The 23022-nt window shown below is 40.2% G+C and overlaps 1 protein-coding gene across 1 annotated transcript in view; it reads left to right on the top strand.

Moving 5' to 3' along the window:
- Positions 1-9269: 9269 nt before the first annotated feature.
- ADAMTS3 (ADAM metallopeptidase with thrombospondin type 1 motif 3) overlaps positions 9270-23022 on the top strand; it is a 262254-nt gene continuing 248501 nt past the window's right edge. Inside the window, exons 1-2 of the mRNA XM_047092005.1 lie at positions 9270-9338; positions 10625-10652. Coding sequence (XP_046947961.1) covers positions 9270-9338; positions 10625-10652 — 97 coding nt within the window. The remainder of the gene's footprint in view (positions 9339-10624; positions 10653-23022) is intronic.

Genomic DNA, 23022 nt, shown 5'->3' with positions numbered 1-23022 from the left:
TCTGTAATTATCTCTAAGGGTCTTGTGACACAGTGTTTTCTGAGGCCAAGCTATGTCACCATCACCTGGGAACTTGTTACAATTTCCCCACCCCAGACTTACTGAATCAGAATTTGCATCTGTTAGAGTACACAATTTAGATTGAATTATCTGTGAAACTTTGGAAAAATATAGATGCCAAATTTCCACAGCAGATCTACTGAATCAGAATAGCAAATAGCTAGGAGTTCCGTACAATTGTGAATTTTTCTTTAAATGTAATGCCAGTGTAGTTAACATGCAGTGTTATATTGGTTTCAGGTGTACAATCTAGTGATTCAACACTTCAATACATCAACTTGTGCTCATCATGACAACACATGTGCATGACAACACAGATGTGCATTTTATTTTTTAAATGTTTATTTTATTTTGAGAGAGAGGGAGAGAGAGAGAGAGAAGACAGAGACAGAAGAAGGAGGAGGGGCAGAGAGAGAGAGAGAGAGAGAGAGGGCGAGAGAGGATCCCAAGCAGACTCCATGCTTTAGTGCAGAACCTAGTGTGGGGCTGAATCTCATGAACCAAGAGATCATGACCTGAGCTGAAATCAAAGAGTTGGGTGTTCGGCCAACTAAGTCACCCACATGCCCCAAATGTGCATTAAAAAAAAATCTCCACAGGTCGTCTTCTTGACATTTCTTCTAACGGTGAGAAGAAAACAACATGGTAAATGGAGAAACATTTTGAGTATGAATTGTCACAGCAGGTATTTAGCTCAAATATTAGCACTTTTTTTTTACTAAGTTAACAAATTTGAGGACTGACTGCATTAATTCCTTATGCCATTAACAATTTGAATTATTCATAAAAATAAGATGGAGAATATTTCTGAGAATTTTTTTCCTAATGTGCAAAAAAACACTTAAGTGTCCTTAGAATATTTGATTCTGTAATGATGGTAAATGTAATTTCTGAAATGTTTGCATCTCTTTGAGATGACATAGGACTAGTAACATGGCTGTATAATTTCACATTTGAACTGTCTCCACTAAGCATTTATCATTTGAACTTGCCTGAATAGTGGTAGCTTCTGGGTTCTTGCTTTGTTCAGTGTGACAACAGTAGAAGACCCTAGACATACATCTTAGTGGGTTTTTTTTTTTCTTAAAATAAGCAAACTTCTGGGAGTGCCTAGGTGGCTCAGTTCATTGAGCTTCTGACCTGGGCTCATGATCTCGCGGTTCATGAGTTAAAGTGCCACTGTCAGCACAGCAGACAACACAGAGCCTGCTTCGGATCCTCTGTCTCCCTCTCTCTCTTCCCCTCCCTGCTTGTGCTCTCTCTCTCTCAAAAATAAATAAAACATTTTTAAAAAGTTTTAAAAAGTGAACTTTTGTAATAACAGCAGCCAAATAAGAGCCAAACAATTTCTAGATTGATTACACCTGGTTTATCATCTGGCTGAGAATCTATTCAGATAAAAATCCAAGACATTCCAGATCAGAGTACAGGTTTTTGTTTTGTTCTTTGTTTTTTCCTAAAAAAGCTAGATTATAAGATTGTGAATTGTGTTTTCTTAAGAAGAGACAGTTTAAGACTGGTTGTTGACTTCATGACTAACTTCTCATTTCTCTGGTAGATTGTTTTCTGCCCATTTTCTCTATGTAAGTTATTCCTAATTCTCATGTGGAAAAAGTTATTTACTGCTTAATGATTGCACATAACATCCTAAGAACTCAAGAATTGATCTCATTGGAGAGTTATTTTATGTGGTAAAATTGGGTATGACTTTTGATAACTTGGTGGAGTGCAAAGTTTGTTTTTTCCATAGAAAAAAAGATAAAACCCTTATAAACATTTTGTGAAAACTCTGCTAGTCAATGGATACAAAGTGAAAGTTCAGAAAGTTAATAATAAAATATAAACTCTGTTGGTTTGGATGTAATGCAATGATGTACGAAATACATTGTGCCTCACTATATAGCATAACCGTGGTTTTCTGTGTAGTCAATGGATTGAATGTCCAGAAGACATCTGACTCCATTTCTTTGCTTTAGACAGCCTTTGGAAAGAGTGTCTTAATCTCAAAAATCAACAGGAAAATTTATTGCAGAACTTGCTTAGTTAACTAATAGCAACTCTTCTTTTTGTTTTTTAATGTTTATTTTTGAGAGAGACAGAGAGAGAGAGAGAGAGAGAGAGAGAGAGAGAGAGAGATTGTGTGTGAGGGAGGGGCAGAGACAGAGGAAGACACAGAATCCAAAGCAGCCTCCAGGCTCTGAGCTATCAGCACAGAGCCTGACACGAGGCTCAAACTCACGAACCATGAGATCACAACCTGAGCCAAAGTTGGATGCTTAACTGACTGAGCCAACCAGGTGCCCAAAGTAGCAATTCTTCCTTAAGTGGAGGGATTCTCCTAAGTGTAATTTTAATATAGTTTTTCCCCCCACATAAAGCTATTTCATCTGGTTTTGACTCTAGTGTAAATTCAGAACACTTTAAGTTTCTAGCTTGAAAGTAACTTATGTTCTCCTATAAGAGAACTTGATTTGTGAGTTGTAAGTGCTCATTTGCTAGATTTTGCTCTCCCTCAATTCATTTTATTGAGTTCCATAGAAAATGGTAAATTCTACTCTATTTTTTTTAAATGGTAATTAACTCATAGTATTTTGTACTGTGAGGCACCTCCCAAATGTTATGTATCAGTGAGCTGAGAATTACTGAACACAACACACAATTCTGAAGTTAACAATTTGGTGGCATTTAAAAATAAATATAAGGGTTGGTATAATTAGGAGGAGTCAGTTAGCTATTTAACTAAATTTATCATATATTTCTTGAATGGTAAACTATGTGAAAAGCACTGTGCCACATTTCTGATTTTGAACCTCTCCAATAGAGTACATTGACTACATTCAATAGTTCTAAATATTCATCTATTTTATCCTGAGTTCCACTATAGTAGACTTCCTTGAACTATCGAGAGGAAAATGATGGCACAAATGCAAAGTCATCTGATGATAATTCTCAATGCTTCACTAATAGAACAGCTATACCTATTGAGTTATGCCGTATCAAGGAACATTTGGAAGAATTGTAGATTTTAATTATTCCCTTATTTCTGTTTAAACTCCAAGAAGACTCTGATTTTCTAAGCTTCTTTGCTTCTTCTAAGAAAAAAAAAATTCAAAAACTTGAGGAAATAGAGAAAGATTATAAAAGTAATGGAAGGTAGACAGCAATATCTGTTTACATTAGTTGGGTATGAACAGTTAAATATATCAGTTTTAAACCAAACTTTATTAAGGAAAGAAATAAGGCTACTATTTATGGCTAATCAAAGGCAGGGGTACAGTGAATAATTCCAAGTCAGGAAAAAGGAAGAAAATCAAGGAATATGAGGAATAATTTTCCCTCAAGTCTTATCCCATGGTGGAATTATTCTTCTAAAAGCAAATGATTAAATACAAAAAATTCTGGATGTCCAAGTTTATCCATGTAAGATAATGGTTTTCCTCTGAAGGAAAAGACTGTGGGAACAACACTGACTCAACCACAAACCAAAGAATGAACTTGATGACCTAGTAGGGCTTTTCCATTTCTAATTTCTTGATTCTTATATTTATAAATTTTCTTACTTAATTTTTTTTCTTTCAATGGGACTTCCAAAACCTCCTGTAAAAAAGGTCAAGTTGGAAATCGCTTATTCAGTGATAATAGGAGGAAAAGTAAACATTCATTTCACTTTGCTAAGCAGAGACGGTAAATATTCTCTCCCTCATTCACTCAACAAATATTGTTTGAGTGCTTACAGGCTCTGTTCTAAGAGCATGAAAGGTTAGCATCCTAACTCCTAACAAACCTAACATCTAGGTTAAAAATAATAATAATAACAGTAATGTATACAAAGCATACTTGATTTTCCCAGGACCTGCTCAGGGAGTAGTTGAAGTACTCTGTAACTTCTGTGGGATGGAAATTGGGCTAGATGCCTGTAACTGAAAGTGAATAAAGCATAGGTCTATGTCCTCAACTTGCAATTTAGAGGAGGGGGTAGATATAAATCTAGTTAATTATGATGCAATAAAGTTCTATACTTATATTTTGAACAAAGTTAGATAGAGAATTGCTCAGATTTATTTGACCACAGGAAAGAAATAAAATTACAATCTATCTAATTAATATTGACAGGAGGTCATTAGATATATCAAAAGTATGGGAAAATAGTTGATTAAAATTGAAAACTTAGGCCCTGTGAAAGAAAAGGTCAAGAGAATGAGAAGATAAGCCACAGACCGGTATATAAAATATTGGCAAAATATTTTTTTGCAAATAAAGATAAGAACCGCTCTCTACAGTTCACAATGAACCGAAACTCAACAGTAAGAAAACAAACAATCCCACTAAAAAATGGGACAAAGACCTTAGCAGACACTTCACCAAAGAAGATATACAGGTGGCAAATCCGCATATGAAAAGATGCTCTGCCTCACTTGTCTTCAAGGAAGTGCAAATTAGAACAACAAGGAGATACCACTACGGGCCTATTAGGATGGCCAAAATCTGGAAGACTGACACCACCAACTGCTGACAAGGATGTAAAGCAACAGGAACTCTCTCATTCCTTGCTGGTGAGGATGCCAAGTGGTGCAGCCACTTCAGAAGACACTTCGGTAGTTTCTTATAAAACTGAACACACCCTTATCATATGATCTAGCATATCTCCTTGGTATTTACCCAAAGGAGTTGAAAACTTACATCTACACAAAAGCCTGCATATGGATGTTTATAACAGTTTTATTCATAATTGTCAACCTGGGAAGCAATCAATATGTCCTTCAGTAGGTGAATGGATAAACTGGGGTACAGATATTGGAATATTATTGAACAGTAAAAAGAAGTGAGTAATCAAGCCAGGAAAAGACATGGAGGACACTTAAATGCATATTACTAAGTTAAAGAAGCCAATCCCAAAAGGCCACATACTACATGATCCCAACTATATGACATTCTGGGAAAGGCAAAACTATGGAGACAGTAAAAGAGATTGGTTGGGGGATGGGGAGGGATGAATAGGTGAAGCACAGAGGATTTTTTAGGGCAGTGAAAATACTCTGTATGATGATATAATGACGGATATACAGTCATTATACATTTGTCCATACCCATAGAATATACAAGAACAAGAGTGAACCATATGTAAGCTATGGACTTCGGGTGGTTATGAAATGTTAATGTTGTCTCTTCAATTCTAACTCATTCACCACTCTTTTGTTACATTTTAGAGATGCTGGTAATATATTTTAGAGGAGACTCTGCTTGGGCAGAAGAAAGGGGTATATGAGAAATCTCCATCTCCCACTCGATTCTACTGTGAACCTTAAACTGCCCTAAAAACAAGTTTTAAACAAGTGTGGGAAAGGTAAATAGCAAAGCAACAATAAATTATAAATGAATATTTTTCTGTAAGAAATGACACAATTTTATTTATATATTTAAGACACAATAAACATTGGGTATCAAAATATTGTCAAATTATGACAAGATATACGACATTGACCAGTCTGCCTCGAACAGAAAACACACACACACACACACACACACACACACACACACTCCTCTTAGTTAGTTATTGTCAATATGAGGATGCATAGATTAAAATGTCCATACATCAACTGGATTTCATGAAACTTAAGTTTTAAAGGGAGTGATTTCACAATTAGGGAGACTACATAATATGTGACTATTTGTGAAATTATTTCTCTACCTCAAACATATTTTGGAAGAAAACATACTACAAGCATTGGTTTAGTATTTTTGTGGAGCACCTATTTGCATCTCCTCTAATAGTATGTCTTTTGCCTTGTAGACAGTAAGAGGGAGGGTGTTACAGACTGAAAAACCAATAGGAGCCAGTGCATGGACATGAGTGTGGGAAACAGTGCTGGCTAGAGGTAAAGAAGCATGGAGGGAAAGGCAGGCAGATAGGGGTCAGTTTATGAAAGGAACTGTTTTGCTGTTGACTCCTTGTTATCTCTGGTAAAATTAAAAGTTTATCACATTTTAGCTGTTTATATTTTCCTACTTTTCTCAGGACTTGCCATATTTTATTCCCATTGAGTCATTTGTACATACACCATGTAGTTTCAGGTAAAAAAAAAAATCTTCATTTAGGCCCTTATTATGTTCTAGACAACGTGCTAAACAGTTTACATGCAAGGTTATGTTAATTTTCTTGAACATTTTGCAGAAGCAGTATTATTAAACTAGTTTTAAATTGAAAAAACTGAGGTTGAATCTGCATGTGAATGCTACCTATCTGACGCAGAGTTCATTTTACTTGATCTTTCTAATGGCATTTCCCCAAGTAGTAAATTCTTCAGAAGATAAAGCATAAGAAAAAAGCATCCTATGGTCAAATCAGTATGAGGAACATAGGGCACTATATCTCTCTCATGAAGATTCACAGTGTGCTTAGGATACTGAAGTCCCTATGAAGTTCTGAAATAAAGAAATTCCTTTCATGTTGTCTGAGTACTTCATAAACTTTGGTTGACTCTCAGAGAATTATTTTGTGTGTGCGTGCATGTAAAACATTTAACATTTCAGGACATACTTTGGGAAACGTCTTAGAATATATTGGGAGAATCTTACTAAACTGAACTCAACTCACTTAGAATCCAAGAAATATAAAACTTACTATAAGTTCTCAAATCACTGTTTGTCAGAATGAGGGTCATGATTCACTGGGTTGTGAAAGCAATGAAGTGGCTCCTGACCAGTGTTGGAGGGGAGAACCCAGAAAACAAACAGGATAGAAAATATCAGAGTTGTTGCATGTTGCATGTACTGAATCATGACATTTTTACTGGGTCACAGCTGGTCATGGCTGAAAATGTCTGAAGACACTGTTTTCATGAAAGTCACATGAATTGCTTGTTGTGCCCGGGGTTACTGTGATGACAAATGTCAGAATTTTGTAAAATTTAACACAAAAAAAGACTACTGTAGTGCCATGGCAAAATGCAGTATTTGTTATTACTTAAAATTAGAGAATTTTTAGAGCTCAGATATCTCATGGGGGAAAACCAAAATAGTTTGGTGACTTGTCAAGGTCAAACAGACCTAGCCGGGCTGAGAACCCGGTCGGAACAGGTTTTCTGACTTGCACTCTGGTATTCTATTGTCAGTGTATATTGACATAATTTTTATTTATAGAACATGAGGATTATTTCTTTTTAATGAATAAGAAAACTAGGTATAAATTCAGCAAATCACTCCTGGATAGTAAGTCAATGACATTACAAACATGCTGAAGGCTTTAATTGAAGGGAAAAAGTAACCTGGTATATACTTCAGTGCTGGGGTCTAATTATAATGCCACCCAATAAGTAATTAACCTAATACCCTGTTAGCGGTATTTAGGTTATCTGGCCACTTAGTTATCTGGTTTCTCATTTGTACATGTAAGTGTCCCACATATATGATTTTGAGAAGACTTAGCAGATAACACATTATTGAACACATAATCTCACCATGTCTAAGTTAAAGATGCAACCTTTCACTAATGAATCAAAGTATAAGAAACCTCCAAACTCTGCACCATTTTTAAAAAAGAAAAGGAACTCTGACTTACTGAAGAATCCCTTGGTAAAATAAACATTAGGTTCTACACATTTTACCTTAGGTAGGCCTTTTCAAGACTCTTTGCAGTTGAGGTCTTGAGGATTATACCTACAGTTTGTGCCTAATCACCCCCCTCTTCTGGTCTGTTCCAAGGAGTGAGAATCAGAAACTGGTCAGAGGAGGAAAATACTTTCTTTTCCAGCCCTCTGTTCCCTGGAAAGCGCCCACAGGGGTCTTCCTCAGGAAGTGAGCATGGGCTTGGATTCCAGCAAGCCCACATCTTCACATCTTCACGGGCCCTGGAGCCCAGGTTGCTGTCTTCTCCTCCCAGTAAGCTCTGGCCACACTGGGCAGATATCATTTGATAACTTAATCTTGGTGAGAGGAAGAGACACGGAGGCCTGTGTACTCTAGTGATAAACGGAAGCATCCGGGTGAGTCAAGGAAGAGACATGATATCTTTCAAAAGTAATATAAACGAGTAAAGCATAAACAAGAACTTAAAGCGGGGGGAGGGCCCACCCCCATAAAACGTGGTAGGCGTCTGGAGAGCAGATGACCGCATCGTTGAGCCCTGGAGGTTCTAGGGGTTCTCTCCGGGGGAGGCTTTTCCCTGGCTGGGAGAACACTGGAGGTTGGAGGAGGTGAATTGCCTAAAGCCCAGGAGCGGCCCTTGGACCCTCCCCCTTCCTATAATTAACTCAACGCCCGTCCCGCCAGTAGGGACCCGAGGCTTCCCTGGACCGCCCCCTCCCCTAGCCCATCTCTCTGGGGGAGGACAGGATCTCGGGGAGGGCGAGTGGTCGACCCCCGGCCACACGAGCCCCCCCACCTAAGCGGTGTGGAACCCTGACCCTGCCTGGGGCCGGCCGCCTGAGCGATCCTTTCCACTCCTCCCCACTACTCGCCGTCCTCCCGCGCCGGCCGCGCCCGCCCCGGCCATCCCGGCGGGCGCGGGGGGCGCGGGCCCCGGCCCCGCGTGACGTGGGCGCCGCGGCGGGAGGGGCCGCCCGGGGGGCTCCGGCCGCCTTATTAGCGCCCGGCGGGTCGCCGGCAGCCAGCAGACCGCCGCTTTGCGAGCAACAGGAGCCGGCTAGCGTCCCACTCCTCCCACCTCCTCCGCCAGCCTCCTCCTCCTCCCCTTCGGCTCCTCCCGCCCCCACCTCTGTGTGAGCGGCGGAGTCGCCCTCTCGCTGCCTCTTTCTCCCGCTCCCGCTCGCTCGTCTCTCTCGCTAATACTTCCCCCTGCTGTGCTCCAGGGCACCCAAGCATTCTCCGCGCTAACCTTAGGGACCAATGGTGCTCGGAAAGCCTAGGAAAAGCTGCTTCGGGCGCAGATAGTTGGAAGCCCCTGGTCCCTTCCCCCTCTCCCGGCGCAGCCCGTGCCCGGCTCGCAGCACCTTCTCGCTCCTGCACACTCTGTTTGGGAGGACGGGGTGAGAAGGTGAAGTGGAAAGAACTGCAGAGCAGAGGGGGCCAGTCTCAGAGCTCAAATTTCATTTTCATTGAAGCAAATCACAGAAGATCAGTTTTTTTTTTATTCTGCATTTTTTCCTTTTTCCTTTTTTTTTTTTTTTTTAAGAAACTTCTTTTTTGGGGGGGCGGGGGTTTGCTCTGGGCATCTGTTTTGTCCAGTAGTTGAAAAGTGAACTCGACTCGTGATGGTTCTCCTGTCACTTTGGTTGATAGCAGCCGCTCTGGTAGAGGTTAGGACTTCAGCTGATGGACAAGTAAGTGGAAAATAATAACAAGAAAAAACTCAAACCCAACCTTTTCCCGAAAAAGTTCCTCCCCTCTTTCCCCTCCTCTCTTTCCTCCTCCCCCCTCCCACCCTTCCCTGTTATCTTGTGCGTTCAGGAACGGTGTTTGAGGGCTGGGCGCATCGTGCGGGGCTTTCTGGGGTGGGGGGTTGCACTGCAGGGTGGGGGTTATGACTCTGCCTCTGGGAGCCCAAGGCTTGTCACACCTAGGGCTCCCCCCCCCCCTTTTGCGGCATTCGTAACAATTCCTGGTGACAAACTGCAGCCAATTCGCATCCTCGCCGGGCCATCTGGGTTTCCCCTTTCCGGAGGGCGGTCTGGGCGCTTGAATGAAGTTCTGGACGCTGGGTCCGGGATCCTAGTGCTCTGGCTGCTGCCGCCGGAGTCGGGTTCGCGGGGCTTTCTCTCCTCCTCACTGACTCACAGCTTTTTCGGGCAGCCGGAGGCGGGGGTTTCAGGAAGTCCCTGGGCCGGACAGGGAGCGATCCAGTAGACACGTGTCCTGGGAGGACCGCGGCCGGGCTGGGGTTTGACAGTTGGGGAGGGGGGCTGGGGACGTTTCCTGCCCTGCGTTTTCGTGGGCAGAGGCTGGAGGCGCCGGCCGCTTTTCTCCCCTCCCCCTCTGCACAACTCCTCCTCTTTTAAAGCTAAGTTGAGTGCGGCTCTGTTTCTTTTCGGCCCAGCCCCCACCCACCCTTTGGAGACTCAAGGTGAAGCCCGATGCGCCTAGAAGAGTCCTTGAGAAGGCTCAGCGGGACGAGCCAAGCCGTTTGTAGTAAATCACATCAGCTCAGGGCCGGTGGGACTTTGGGCACAGAATTTCTCTGTGAGTTTTTGTAGCTTCTCTGCTCTGCCTGGTCTGGCCATAGGTTAAAAACTCGAAGAATGTCTAGTTGATTCTTGACCTCAAATCTGATACCTCAGGCCCCCTTCTAGCTAGAGATTTTCTTTGCTAATCCTCACCCAGTATCTGAGTTTTAAGAAAAGAATATTGAATGTCAGTATTTATTTTTGCTGGCTTCATAAATATTAAAATTAAAACGGGCAAACAACTCCCTGTAACAAACTGTTATTGAAATGGCTCATTCTCTTGCCCCAAGAACCTACAAACCAAGGTGCAGCCTTTAGGCACCAGTCCTCCTCTCCAGCATCTCCTGATTAGCCCCTGAAAAGCATTAATGGTAGAAATAAAACGCACGAGGTGATAAGATGAAACCCAGTAACTGTTTCTTTTTACTTTCTCCCCTCCTTTCCAGGCTGGTAATGAAGAAATGGTGCAAATAGGTAAGCCTTGTTCTCAGATGTCATTCTTATCTTGGTAGAAAGAAAGGGGTGAAATTAGCTAATTAAAATATTGTTTCTGAAATTTCTCCCATTGGTGGTTAAAAAATAATTCGTCGTCCAGGAACATTTCTGTTGTTCTCTTCTGCAGGAAGGTCCCACTTTTCTCAGGTTGAGTTAAAATGGTATAAAAATTTGCAGTTGGATTTTTTATGCATCAATTTTTTCAGGCTTGTCTTTGGACAAGCCACTGGTAGGTACTTGGCAGATGATGTAGAGATTGGAAGAAGGCATGGAGATAAGTCAAATCAATGTATGTAGCTTTAGGAAGAGTATATCTGATTAGAACAGAAAGCAAAGTGTAAGAATGCTACAAAGAAGGGAAAAATGAAAGACAGGATGAAAATTTTTCTCTTAAAATTTTTCCAGCTTTATTTCTAATTTTTTTTAATGTTTATTTATTTTTGAGACAGAGAGAGACAGAGCATGAATGGGGGAGGGTTAGAGAGAGAGGGAGACACAGAATCTGAAGCAGGCTCCAGGCTCTGAGCTGTCAGCACAGAGCCCAATGTGGGGCTCGAACTCATGGACCGTGAGATCATGACCTGAGCTGAAGTCAGACGCTTAACCGACTGAGCCACCCGGGTGCCCCATAAAATTTTTCCAGCTTTAAATAAGCCCTCCGATGACTTATCTTATTCCACCTACTTTACAACAATTATCTGCTAATGTGTAAGATACTGCTCGGCGTTTGCAAATAACATCTAAAACTTCAGTATTACCTGATGATGTGGGAATTACTCCCATTTTATGGGTGAGAAGACTGAGGCTCAGAGAGTATAAGTGAATTGTAACAGGTCATTCCAAAGTCCACATGATCTTTTTTTTTTTCTTTTTTTGAAGCTGTTTATAATAATATAATAGTTCTGAATTCAGAGACTGAAGGTCATCTGGCCAGAAGACAGGCTCAATTCAAAGTCTTTTTATATACATTTAATTTGGATTACTTTAAAAGATAAATTTTCATTTGGCAGAATATTAGTCTCTGTAAATTCTGTATTTGTCAAGTGATATTGTAAAGTCATCTTTTAGATGGAAAGTTTTGATTACTGCAAACATAGTTACGTGTCATTGCCTATGTGCTCTGCTCCGGGCGGTGTTAATTGCTTTGCGCAGATTATGTCATCTAATTCTCACAACCATTATGAGGTAGAGACACCATTGTGCCCTTTTTAGATTTGAAGAAATTGAAACTTGAGAGGTTCTGCAGCTACCTGCTGTAGTGCGTAGTAGAGAGCTAAGAGGATTCCATGCTTGCAAACTAATGCAGGAACCCCAAAATCCGGGCTATCTGCATATGTCAGAATGCTGTCGTGTGCAATCTTTGGCATTGCTGGAACTCTTCCCCAAGCTTAGACCTCAGTAGTAAGAATAGGACAAAGGGGAGGAGAGTGACTGAGAACTGCATTAAATATATAGCGTCTGTGAAGACATTTGTCATTTGTAACTCATGACATTTAGCCATCAACATATATCTTTAAAAAAATTTTTTTTTAAATTTTTAACATGTATTTATTTTTGAGAGATAGAGAGAGACAGAGTATGAGCAGGGGAGGGGCAGAGAGAGACACACACACAGAATTCGAAGCAGGCTCCAGGCTCTGAGCTGTCAGCGGAGAGCCCGACATGGGGCTCGAACTCACAAACTGCGAGATCATGACCTGAGCTGAAGTCGGACACTCAATCGACAGAGCCACCCAAGCCCCAACATATATCTTTTTAAATTTTTTTTTTTTTTCAACGTTTATTTATTTTTGGGACAGAGAGAGACAGAGCATGAACGGGGGAGGGGCAGAGAGAGAGGGAGTCACAGAATCGGAAACAGGCTCCAGGCTCCGAGCCATCAGCCCAGAGCCCGACGCGGGGCTCGAACTCACGGACCGCGAGATCGTGACCTGGCTGAAGTCGGACGCTTAACCGACTGCGCCACCCAGGCGCCCCCCAACATATATCTTTTTAAAGAAGGATTTAAAAAAAAAAATCCTCCAAACAAGTAGAAGAGAAAGTTATCTTTCTTTTTTATTGCTTAATCGTTTGATTACTTACACATCCCAACTTTTCAATATGTAAATTTTAAAGTGGTTTTAAGATTATCCATTTTAGGGGCAGCCTGGGTGGCTCAGTCCGTTGAGCAGTGCAGAGCCTGCTTGGGATTCTCTCTCTCCCTCTGTCTCTGTCCTTCTCCTGCTCATACTGTCTCTGTCTCTCTGTAAATAAATAAATAAGCCTAAAAATTTTTTTAAAAAGATTACCCATTCTATCAAAGGAATAAAATATATTGCTTTGATTAAATTTTCAGATAGAATCAGCATGCTCTCCTGTAAAGGCCCTGAGTTAGACTTTGGCCCATTCTTTTTATTAATATGAATCACTTTGGTTGCTGGTTTCTACAGGGAAGGAAGTGGCACAGGTGTGCCTAAATTTGGTAGGAAGAAGATAAGTAGCAATATGGAAGAGGGGAGGGCAGGGGACTCTTGGATTGTGTTGCTGGAGATTTGCTTACTCCCAAGTGCCTCGGCTTTATGGGGATTCTCTCTTTTATTTCTATCACTTTTATTTACCATTTTCAGGTCGAGTGAAGAAAAGAAATAAAGATAAAAATAGGTTTGATTCATGAGTCTTGTGATAGTAAAAGTATAGCTATCATTTGGCTTTGGGTTATAATCATTTATGTAGCTCTTGAAAGGGGTTTAAAAATACATTTAAAAAAATGTGTGTAGTAATGAGACGTCTTTCCCTTGTCCCCATGTGTAAGGGGGTTGCCAGCCTGGAAGTTTGGTCAAATGCCCTCCTCTACATATAATTAAGTAATTTTTTTCCAATAATAAATTTAAAAGTGGTTTTATATAACCACTCTTAGAGGTGCCATTTGATGAATGGTACAATTAGGAAAGACTAATAAGGCTTGCAGACTTAATTAACTTCTTGGTCTCCAAATTGGCTAGAGAAGAGTCCATGGTTCTGAATAGTTTCTGCATAATTTAATGTCTCAGGAAGACATAAATATTAATTAGTGACAAACCATAAACTATTAGGAAGCTCAATTAAAAAACATAGTTTCTGTTGAGGTATCATATACATGCAGGATAGTACATATGAGTGTACCCCTTGCTGATTCTTCATGAAACGAACAGTCCTGTGTAACTAGCTTCTGGAACAGTAAGTACATTACTAGCATGAATGCCACCTTCTCAGCACTATCCTTCCCCCCGACCCCACCCCCGCCATGATAGGTAACCATTTGCTTGACTTCTGACAGGATTGGTTAATTTTGCCAGTTTTTAAATGCTTTTTATAAGTACAGTCACACAACATGTGCTTGAGAAAATGATGAAAATGTGCTTAATAATGCTTTAGCTCTCTAAAGTAGGAAGGCTTTTATTTAGGTAGAGAGAGGGCAGTTTTGATGGGGCAGGTTAGAATATGTATAGATATATGATTTAGATAGTGTGTTGACAGGCGATTGTTCTTTCCTTCTCCCTCTACCCAGTGGGAAAATGCCCTCTTTTTAAACTTTTTTTTAAATATTTATTTATTTTTGAAAGTACGAGACAGCGAGTGGGGGAGGGGCAGAGAGAGGGAGACAGAGGAACCTATGAGGGCTCTGTGCTCGAACTCACAAACTGTGAGATCGTGACCTGAGCCGAAATCAAGAGGTGGCAGCTTAACCAACTGAGCCACCCAGGCACCCCCTAAAATGCCCTCTTGATATGTGGGAAAGTATGATTCACCCTAGAGAAAACGGGTAAATAGGTTTTGATCTCTGACCTACTTCTCTGCTCCTTTGTCAACCAGAGAGGAACAATTTACCTACCTATCTACACCCATACACACATACACTCATACATATATCTATATATATACATACACCCATACATGCATATACATGCGTATAGGTACATGTGTGAATGTGTATGCACTGTGTAAATGTGTGTGATTCATGAGGTCATTAACATACTTCTGTGGCATGTTAGGGAGCGCTTTCATTCTGACTCAGAATATGGCCTTGGTGGGATGCCTAAGGTAATTGTGGGCAGCTGGCTGGCTGGCCTGATTGGGTAAGGAGCCTTGCTCTGTGACACATGTGGCTTAGGAAATAATCATGGTTTTGTAGAAATTGGAGAATCTGCAAAAGAATTCTCTGAGTCCTTTGTTTCATAAGCTGCCACTTAGATATTGCCTGAGTATCATTAGAGGAAAAATCATTGTGAGGCTTTGGTGTTGCGCTGAGTTCCCTTGCTTACCCCCCTCTCTTGGAATCAGGGCATATCTATCTTTCTCTGCCCTATTTCTGTTTCCCAGTTTCAAATTCCATTCCATTTCATTCTTAACAAAATAAAGTTGCTAATCTTGTCCTCTCAAATATCCAGTTTATTGAGAGATATTTTTTCATCATTTGCAGGTATTTATTTGGTTTTCAAGGTTTAGTGTGAGTCACTTCGCCTAGTCCTTGGCTCGTAGTGGGCATTTCTACTAGTGTAGACCTCATGAGAGCAAACAGTTTGTCTTGATGATTGCTGTATCCCCAGTGTATAAAATTGGGCTTGGTGCCCTGTGGGTCCTCAAATACTTGTTATTCAATGCATAGATCTGGTGAGCAGGGCATTATATTGGGATTCACCTGTGTTCTAAATTTTCTTAAGTGCTCTTGTTCTGTGCCCCTCTCCAGGTTTAATTGGTTCTCAAGAAAATGCTGATGGTCATAATGGCTATCCAATTAATTATTCAATGTTATCAAGACTCCTTGTAACTTCTCATTGCACTCCACAAAGCTCAGGGACCTGGGTTTATTGGTCTCTCATCTGTTCGTTAAGATTTGCCAAATTGAACTGAATCACGTACAGGTTTGGAATGCCCACTAACTTTGCACTAATGTCTACTTGAGATCATTTGCCTTGTTCCAGGCATCAGGGGAAATAAGATAACCTAAGCTTAAAATCGATGAACCCAGTGTGCCAGCAGCAATACTAAAAAGTGTGACTTAAAGGGATTTAAAGGGATCTTTTGTAAAATTTAGAATAGCTACCCATTTAGCCATTGTTCTTTCTTGCAACTAAAGATTGTGCACTTGACTTTATTGATTTAGCTTCCACCCCTCCACTAAGCATCAAAATGGGTAATATTAAATGTTTTAAGCTTTGTAGATGAAGAGGTTATGAAGTGTAGCATGTTAATTTAGTACCCGCAAATTATTATTGCTGTTTAGCTGAAATACTTCTTCCCCTTACTTTCACTGTTTTTTCTTGCCATTGTACCAAATAATCACAATATTGCTCAGAAATATTAAGAAATCCCCATGGTCACTTCTGCTTCCAGGATGATTATCTCTAAGCATTCTTTGCTTGCGGGGAGCCAACCCAGATTACCTTGGAAATCCATTAGGGACGATGCCAAATTGCCTGGTAAAATCATGAGTGATTTCAATATGAAGAGTTTGGTTACGCTACTTGGATTGAATATAGTAACAGTGATGACTTAGGTGGAACACTAATGCCAGAATTTTGGGAAGCTTCTTTTTCATGTTGCTCCCATAGATATCAGCTTTTACTCCTAAACTGTGCTGCTGCTATTGTTACAAATTGTTTAATTATTCTTTTTAATTAGTTTTCTTTCTGAACATAGATGTTTTACATGTGCCCATTATAACTGTCTTCTTTAATTTTTCTGTATACCCCAGATTTTTGACAATCATCTTAAATACCAATTTAGCACGTTCTTACCCAGTCATCATTTATTTATTTTTTTTACTTGTTTATTTATTTTTGAGAGGCAGAGAGAGACAGCACGAGACAGGGGAGGGGCAGAGAGAGAGGGAGACACAGAATCGGAAGCAGGCTCCAAGCTGTCAGTACAGAGCCGGAGGTGGGACTTGAACTCACAAATTGTGAGATCATGACCTGACCCGAAGTCAGATGCTTAACTGACTGAGCCACCCAGGCACCCGTTACCCAGTCATCATTTAATACACATGTTGTGTAGGTTATTTTTGTATACCTGTTTTTGTTTTGTTTGGTATTTTAGTGAAATTTTCCACATCACTACAAAATCCTTATGAACATCATTTTAATCTCATTATCCTAATAAACCTTAATTTATGTACTTATTAATACCTATTTTCTTGTAATGAATGTTGCCACACAGCTTGCTTTTCAAATGACTACTTTAGGAGAAAGCTCTAGAAGCTGCTGGCTGAGTAAAACCAAATTAACATGATATGTGTTGGCAGATGGCTTTTGAAGTTTGTAGGACCTGAACTCTTACTGGTAGTATAGGGAAGCATTGATTTTTTAAAATGTCCATTTTAAATTAGTTTTGGGTCTGCTCTTCTTAAATCTGAATGTAGTTTTTAAATATTTGGTTATGCCATCTCTTGAAAAATGCAATGAATTATTTTTCTAGTTATCAAGTACCCTGGTTCATGGTTTAAGAGCAATTATAAAAATGTTTTGTAAATTTTATTAGTACTATGACAAGATTCATCTACCTCATAGAATTTGAGAGCTGTATATTCTTTCGAATGGTTAGTAAAACATGGGAAGAGTTTCCTAGTTTAGGAATCTTTGTTCCCACATGTAATTTATCCATCATAATTTTCCCAATATGTTTATATGATTTTGCTGACTAACTGTAAATCCTTAGGAGAGATTTTGTGGTAATGTCAGTTTCTTGTTTATAAAAATGATTGCCACAAATTTAGCATGATGAATCTTTATGGAATTTAGAATAAATTGTGAACAGCATGAAACAGTCTATCTTGTTTTTGAAGTGACTGGTAAACCAAAAATAACATTTAGGAAACTTGTAGGAAGTAACAGGATTAAATACATGAATCTTCAAATACTGGGATCTTAGATGTTAAATCCCATTTCCTACAAATTTTCTTCATATTTAGTACTTATATTTTTACATATGTATGCATACAAATTAAAAAGAATGATTGAAGTCATTATTCATATGAGTTTGAGTTCTCATTCTTTTATATGTAAAAATACCTCTTTTTCATGTAAAGTCCATTCCTTAATCTAAAACATAACCAGCATATCCAGGAGAGGACCTATTAGTATTCATTGCCTTGCTTCTATCAAATGGTCAGGGGCACAGACTCTGTTCACTCTGGTTTAAAAGCCTGATTCTACTTCTTTCTAGCTGATGACTTTAACTTCTCAAGGCATCACTTTCTTCTACGTAACATAGGCATATTACTACTGCTTACTTCATAGAATTATAAAGGATTCATAAAATGCTGGCACGTGGTAAGCAAGTTAGAACAATAGCTATTATTAGTACTATATCTTAGTCTTGTGCTTTTTAAAACACTTTTGCTCAATGAGAGCCACCTCTTTCTAACCCGTACATTTTTGATAGGTCTGCCTACCACCATGAATTTCCAGGAACCTTAATTTACTGTGTCAAGGACTTGTAAACTCCAACCACTCAACTCACCATGTGACAGCTCTTTGAGAGTTCTATTTTCATGTATTATCTTAATGTTGGTAACTCAATATAGTGTTGCTTAATTCGTTGGAATATGGCAGTGGAGGGAGGAGTTGGGTAAGGAATGAATGGTACAAAAACAGTTATTCCATATGGATTCTGTACCAACTATATTTCATGTATGCAAGACACAATTCTTTCTTCTTTTCACCTTGTTTGTTAAAAGTCCTTTTCATTTCATTGAGAGAAAGTTCCTATATTAATCATGACTCCTTTGGATGGAAATAACAGGAACCCAGTTGACACTGGTTAAGGAACACAAAATTGATCAGGTAATCAAAGTCAGGTAGAGCTGAACCGAGGGCTCAAATAATGTCAGAAATCCCTCCTTTTCCTCCCTCTACTCTTCTTTCTCATTTTCCTGCTTTGGCTTTATTTCTTTATCGGGATATGATTGGTGGTGCCTCAGGTTGTGGCAAAGACTGTCACTAGCATCTCTGGGCTGTCATTCTACCTTTTACCCCAGTAAGCAGAGCACTTTTTTTTTTTTTAATGATTATTTATTTTTTGAGAGACAGAGAGAGACAGAGCATGAGTGGGGGAGGAGCAGAGAGGGAGGGAGACACAGAATCCGAAGCAGGCTCCAGGCTCTGAGCTGTCAGCACAGAGCTGATGCAGGGCTTGAACTCACAGACTGTGGGATCATAACCCGAATTGAAGTTGGGCACTTAACTGACTGAGCCACCCAGGCGTCCCACAGAACACTTGTTTTTTGACAGCTTCAGCAAAAATTCCTGGAGGGGCTTTTATTGGCTACTTGACTTTGAATGATTCTCTATGGTCAGGGGATGCAGTGCCCTGATTGGCCTGAATTGGGACATTTTACTCTTGACTTATAGGGACTGAGAGTGGAATGTGGGTTGGTTACCTGAGGGAATACTGGGTTGTAGTTAAAGAAAAAGGAGGATGGATGCCAAGGAGAACACATGTAAGGGCCTCCCAGCACAGTGCATGGGATCTGATGGCTGTGGTAGGTAGAATAATGCTTCCCCCTCCCCACCACAATAGGACTACATCTGAATCCCTGGACCTGTGAATATGTTATGTTACATGGCAAGAGGAATTCAGTTTGCAGATAAAATTAAAGTTGCTAATCAATTGGCCTTTATTTATTTATTTATTTATTTATTTATTTATTTTTTAATGCTTATTTATATTTAAATATTTTGAGAGTGGGAGAGAGAGCGCAAGCAAGCATGTGGGCAGGGGAGGGGCAGAGAGAGAGGAAAGAGAGAATCCCAAGAAGCCTCCACGCTGTCACCACAGAGCTGGATGTGGGCTGGATCTCATGAACCAGGAGATCATGACCTAAGCCTAAAATCAAGAGTCAGATTCGTGACTGACTGAGCCACCCAGGTGCTCCAGTTGGCCTTTAAATAGGGAGACTATCCTGGATTATTGGGGGGTGTCCTGAGAAGTGGAAGAGGGAGACCATAGAGACAAAACTAGAGAGATGGCAGCAAAAGACAGACTTGGCCTGATGTTTTTGGCTTTGAAGATGAAGGAAGGGAACCATATGCCAGGGAATGCAGGTGACCTCTGGAAGCTGGAAAAAGTCAAGGAAACAGATTATTTCCAGTGGTTCTTGAAGAAATGCAGCCCTGTGAACACCCATGTGACCTATTGCAGACTCCTGACCTCCAGAACTGTAGGATAACTGTAGGAGAACTGTAGATAACTGTAGGATAACTCCTGACCTCCAGAACTGTGTTTCAAGTGGCCGAGTTTGTGGCAGTTTGTTACAACAGCAATAGGAAGCTACTAGAGTGGCCAAGTGGACTGTCCCAGTTTTCTCATACCTTTGTCATACTGTGAGCCAGACGACTTTAGATTTGGAAAATATAATCACCACAAGGAAGCTTCAGGGAAAACCTTTAAAATGCTATTCACGTTTCTTATCTGTCATATTTTCCTAAGCTTTTGGCCCTGGGGACAAATGCTCATTTTCCTGGCTTTAAATTCTAGGCTCAATATTAGTCTTTCAAGGTATTATCTATCAAAAAATTGTGAGACGTATGAGAAATATTAATGTATAGAATGTCTAATACAGCTCTTGAGTCTGTGAAACTTCCAGTGATGATAAATATAACCGGTAGACGTCCTTCTTTAAAGCTAAGATCAGAATGTTAACATTTTGGCATTGGGGCCTCACATTAAAAAAACACAAAAACCAAAAGACTCCTCTATTTGTTATTCTGTTATTGATTATTTGATCCTTTTAACATGTAGCAAACAAAGAAAATACTTGGACATTTTTCTTTAAAACATTTTTTTTCACTTTTTTTTTTTTCTTCAAAGATCTTCTCTTACCTGGTGTCATGTTCTGGAACACCAAAGAATGTGCTGTTCTTTCCTAAGTGACTCTCTTGAGCATAAACATTGTGCAATTGCAACAAATGTTTATGAAAAAGCCAGATTTTTAAAAAAATGAGAATTTTTAAGTTCACAACTATTTGTTCTTTCTTAATGAGTAAAAAAAAAAAAGCAAGCTTTTTTTTTTTCTCCCCTCCAATAGCTTGATGAAAAATGTTTGACTGTGAAAGTAGGTTTGCAACGAAAATAAAAGACTCAGAGTTTCTCCGGCTTGCGGTGATAAGAGCCTAGAGGAGATGAAGTGAGGAAAAGAATTTGGCTGTATTCAGAAGTTTAGCATGTGTCACAACTAACTTTTAGTTGCCTTTGAATGAAGATGGGTCCCCTTCTCTGTTTGTGTTTACAGCCTTGGGAAGCCCTTCAGTGTGTGGTGCCCTCTTTAACGTCCACTCATCACCCTGCTCACATCTTTTCTGGAGCAGCTGGCTCCTGTCATTTCTGATGAAAGTCATTTTCCTACCCGCAGCTCAGGATTTGGAAATGTTGTTGTTGGAGCTGCTTCTTTAGCAGATCTTGAAAATGCTTATTCGATTTCATTCTTGTGGCCAGATTGTTGCATACTGAAAGTTTATACCTGAAAAAGGAAATTGCCTGTGTGAACTGTCTCTTTATAGTAATCAACCAGTTCTTGGGAGAGAATCTCAGCATCTGGGTAGGGTAATAGAGTATGGGTTCTTACAGCTTGCCTGAACTTCAGGCCCTCGGTTGACATGGAGCTTGGAGATTCCTTCTAACCGTATCAGAAACACCAGACTGGGGCGGGAATAGAGGTGAGTGAGGCCTGAGAGGTACTGGCAGGTGGAAAGAATGTTCAGTTCACTTACAACTTCCATAGCTCTAGCTAGATGGTGATGGTCACAGTGATAATAACATCAGTTAATTTTTCATCTATTAAAATCTTAATAGCTGGTATAAGCCTTTTATGTACCTTACCACCTTATTTGAGCCCAGTTATTACCCTCATTTGACAACCTGTCAGCCTTAATTTTCATAATTTGCTGGCAGATGGCAAAATGTGCATCAGCTTGAAATGAGAATTCAAACACAGTGCTTTCCAACTCCAGACCTTTAGTACTCAACCATCATACCCTCCCTCCTCCCTTCCTTGCTTGGGAACTCAAACCACATTGCATCAACCACAAGTACTCCAATATTTTGTGTACCAGTTGTAGCTTGGGCTTAATTAGATTAGCTAAAGATTGGTGTGATATGGGCGAGCTTTGTACTGTAGTCACTTGAGGTTTTGTAATGTTGATTGTGCTACTGAACGCTTTTGTTCTCTTACTGTTCTATAGTGTGGTCTTTGAAATGTGCTAGGGGCCTTTAGTAATCTCTAGGAGATGTTTGGGTATCATTCCACAACACATAGACAGATACCAAGCTGCCTGTCCTCAGTTGTGAGCTTCTGTGACTGAATACATGAAGGTATTAAGATGATCCCAGATCACAGACACAATGGCATACAGTGAAAGCACTCCCTCTCAAGAATCCACCTTCCCAAAAATAGCCATTGATTTTTTTTTTTTTTTCCTCCAAAGACTGTTGTATGCTGGGGACATTTAAGCATAGTTAAGATGCCACACCTGTGCCCCAGGGAACTTAAAAATCTCTGAAAGGACATGACGTAAGCATATAACTTTTCACCCATAGAGATTTTTGTAACTTTTATCCAGACAAAGCATGACAATGAGATCTAAGACACTTAGACCATCAGTCTGTACTCTGGACAAGATAGCAGGGAAGGTTTCCTGGGAGAGATGGGCCTTGAGATAGGCCCTGTGGGCCAGGTTGGATTTGTATAGATAGAGAGAAAGCCGCAGTCCTTTCCCTGGGGGCGAACAGTTGGGTAGGACTTTATAGGCAGGCATGATTAAGTTGGGTATAGTGAGCTCATTAGAATATTTCAATAGGCTAATACAGGAGATGATATTGCAAAGAAGTTAGGGACAGAGCACAGAGGGCCTTCAATGACACTTCAGTTTGGATTTGGGTTCTGTTACCCCGTCTTCAAGTTTCAGCTTCTTATTTTGTGAAGTGAGAGGATTTCATTAGTAGAAGTCTTTACAGCAATTTTCATGTCTAATATGGAAAAAAGCTATCAATTTTCTGAATCTGTTTTATCCTGATGTAATGATGGGCATTGAAACTATTGAGAGAGAACAACATAGCAATATTAATACCTAATGTTGACTGAGCCACTCTGGATTAGGCCATTTAATTGAAAAACAATTTTTTTAAATGTTTGTTTATTTTTGATAGAGACAGAACACAAGCAGGGGAGGGGCAGAGAGAGAGGGAGACACAGAATCTGAAGCAGGCTCCAGGCTCTTTGTCAGAGCCAAAGCCTGACGGGGGCTTGAATTCAGGACCCATGAGATCATCACCTGAGTTGAAGTCAGCCTCTTAACCCATTGAGCCACCCTAGGCGCCCCTAGGCCATTTAATT

The sequence above is a fragment of the Lynx rufus genome, unplaced genomic scaffold (genome assembly GCF_022079265.1).
Source record: "Lynx rufus isolate CCGP_SWC_20201006 ecotype Redwood Valley unplaced genomic scaffold, mLynRuf1.p SCAF_3, whole genome shotgun sequence".
NCBI lineage: Eukaryota > Metazoa > Chordata > Mammalia > Carnivora > Felidae > Lynx > Lynx rufus.
The sequence above is the reverse complement of the archived record's forward strand: the minus strand, read 5'-3'. Positions and strand labels throughout refer to the sequence as shown.